This window comes from Sesamum indicum, linkage group LG4, assembly GCF_000512975.1.
Source record: "Sesamum indicum cultivar Zhongzhi No. 13 linkage group LG4, S_indicum_v1.0, whole genome shotgun sequence".
NCBI classification, from domain to species: Eukaryota; Viridiplantae; Streptophyta; class Magnoliopsida; order Lamiales; family Pedaliaceae; genus Sesamum; species Sesamum indicum.
Window position 1 is genome coordinate 6,190,782 of NC_026148.1, and position 2,019 is coordinate 6,192,800.

The 2,019-nt window shown below is 41.0% G+C and overlaps 1 protein-coding gene across 4 annotated transcripts in view; it reads right to left on the reverse strand.

Moving 5' to 3' along the window:
* Positions 1–2,019, reverse strand: part of LOC105160116 (folate synthesis bifunctional protein, mitochondrial) — a 2,505-nt gene extending 486 nt beyond the window's left edge. Inside the window, exons 1-3 of one of the 4 annotated variants that reach the window (XM_011077379.2) lie at positions 1,970–2,019; positions 1,738–1,865; positions 1–1,220 (exon numbers count right to left, since the gene is read on the reverse strand). The exon at positions 1–1,220 is cut by the window's left edge and continues 486 nt beyond it. In XM_011077379.2, coding sequence (XP_011075681.1) covers positions 1–1,220; positions 1,738–1,804 — 1,287 coding nt within the window. In that variant the 5' untranslated portion in view covers positions 1,805–1,865; positions 1,970–2,019. Of the gene's footprint in view, positions 1,519–1,737; positions 1,866–1,969 lie in introns of all 4 variants that reach the window. The other 3 variants (XM_011077380.2, XR_847676.2, XR_002286991.1) reach the window with 3 other exon arrangements.

Below are 2,019 nucleotides of genomic sequence, written 5' to 3' on the forward strand. Positions count from 1 at the left end.
AGACTGAATGGCTGGTAATCCCATAAGAATGTCCAGATTTTGTTCCGTATTCTTAGAGAATCCAATCCCAGGATCTATAATTATCCTCCAAGCAGGGATACCAGATAACTCAGCATCTCTAACATGCATGTATAGCTCGGATGCAACATCTACACAAACATTGTTGTACGCCAGGTTCTCATGATTCTGCATTGTAGATGGATCGCCTCTCATGTGCATTGCGATATAGGGAACTTTAAGGGCCACAACCACATTATGCATGTCTGAGTCTAACTGTCCAGCCGATACATCATTTACTAGATGAGCCCCCTTGTTGATGGCTTCTAAGGCAACCTGTGAATAAAAAGTATCCACAGATATTAGCTTTCCTTCCATCTCAGGCATATTTGTGACAGCTTCCAACACTGGGATTAGTCTATCCAATTCTTGTTCAGGAGAGAGCTTAGATGCCATTGGTCGGGTCGATTGTGCACCTAAATCAATGATATCTGCGCCTTCTGTCAGCATGGATCGGACGTGAGAAACAGCTGACTCAACAGATAAGAACTTCCCGCCATCACTAAAACTATCAGGAGTCACATTAAGAATACCCATGATAGATGTTTTTGTTGACCAGTTCCACAACTGATTCGCGACAGGCAATACTCTTTTCATCCCATCCTTCCCGATAAGCGACTCACCACCCAGTTTCTCCCATGCCTCAAAAAGTCCACCGGAATGTCTTGAAAGTTGATGCCAAGATTTAATTGTATCATTATCTGCATCAAATCCCAGTAGATCGACCAATGGGCCCATTACAAAAGGTCTCTCCCAAATTCTTTCATGCGGTATGGTAAGAGTATCAGTATTAACCGTTTGGCTCCCATAGAACAAAATATCCAAATCAATTGGCCTAGGACCATACCTAATGCCAGCAGTACGACCCATGTCCCTCTCAATTTCCTTCAGAACTCCTAACAATTTATGTGGCTCGAGTTTTGTAATTCCTCTAACAGCGGAGTTAAGAAAGTGAGGTTGATCAGTTACATAAGCAGGTTCGGTCTCATATAAGCAACCATGCCTTTTGATCTGGATGCCTGATTTCTTCATCCGTTCCAAGGCATCTTCAAAATTATGAAGTCTATCCCCCACATTACTTCCCAGAGCAATTACCACTTCCTGCTCTTCACTGTTAACTTCCACTGAACTATCATGATAAAAATGGAAAAGACACCCGTGTGCTGCTACGAGAAGATCAAAACCAGAGCAAGATATTAAACACTATACCAATAATGTCCCAATTGCCAACAATTCAAATAAACCACTCCACAGCCATCACCAATGTTTAGTAAATAGAGAATCAAACTTTCTAGAGCATAACAGAACTACTGCAGCACATAAGACAGCCTGATTCAAGTTCGCCTACTATGCCTTTCTGCATCACCAATTTCCTTGAAGAAAACCAAATTCCCTTTAAAATCAACGATCAATCCATTTAGCAATCATAACCCCATATCACAGAGCCCCTACAGGTAAACACTATTTACATCACGTTTAACAAAGATAGGAGAATTGTGCTACAACTTCACGCATATACACACACACGCGCGGATAATTGTGCAGTAAGCTGATCTACAATTGAGACATTTGACCAGAAACAAGCAGAACCCATGCACCACTTACGCGATGGACCCCATGAGGATGAAAGGTTTTGAACCTTAATCGGTAAATGTTCAATAAAACGAGTAAAGAAATCACCTTTAAATGAATTCTTAGCAGCTCTAGCCCCCTGTTTGATGGGTCGGAGCTGTTTGATAATATTCATCTCAAGAATGGTTTTTTCACCAAGACCCAATGTTCTATTCTCGATAATCCTGCAATCCCACCTGAAATTATGCACATTAATTGAGCTCCATAATCACACAGAGCAGAAAAAGCATATCCACTAACCAAAATCAATTCTTTTAGTTCGTATGTATAAGAAACATACCATCTGGATCCCAAGAAAACAAGTGAAAAACCAAGAGAGAGTTATGTTCA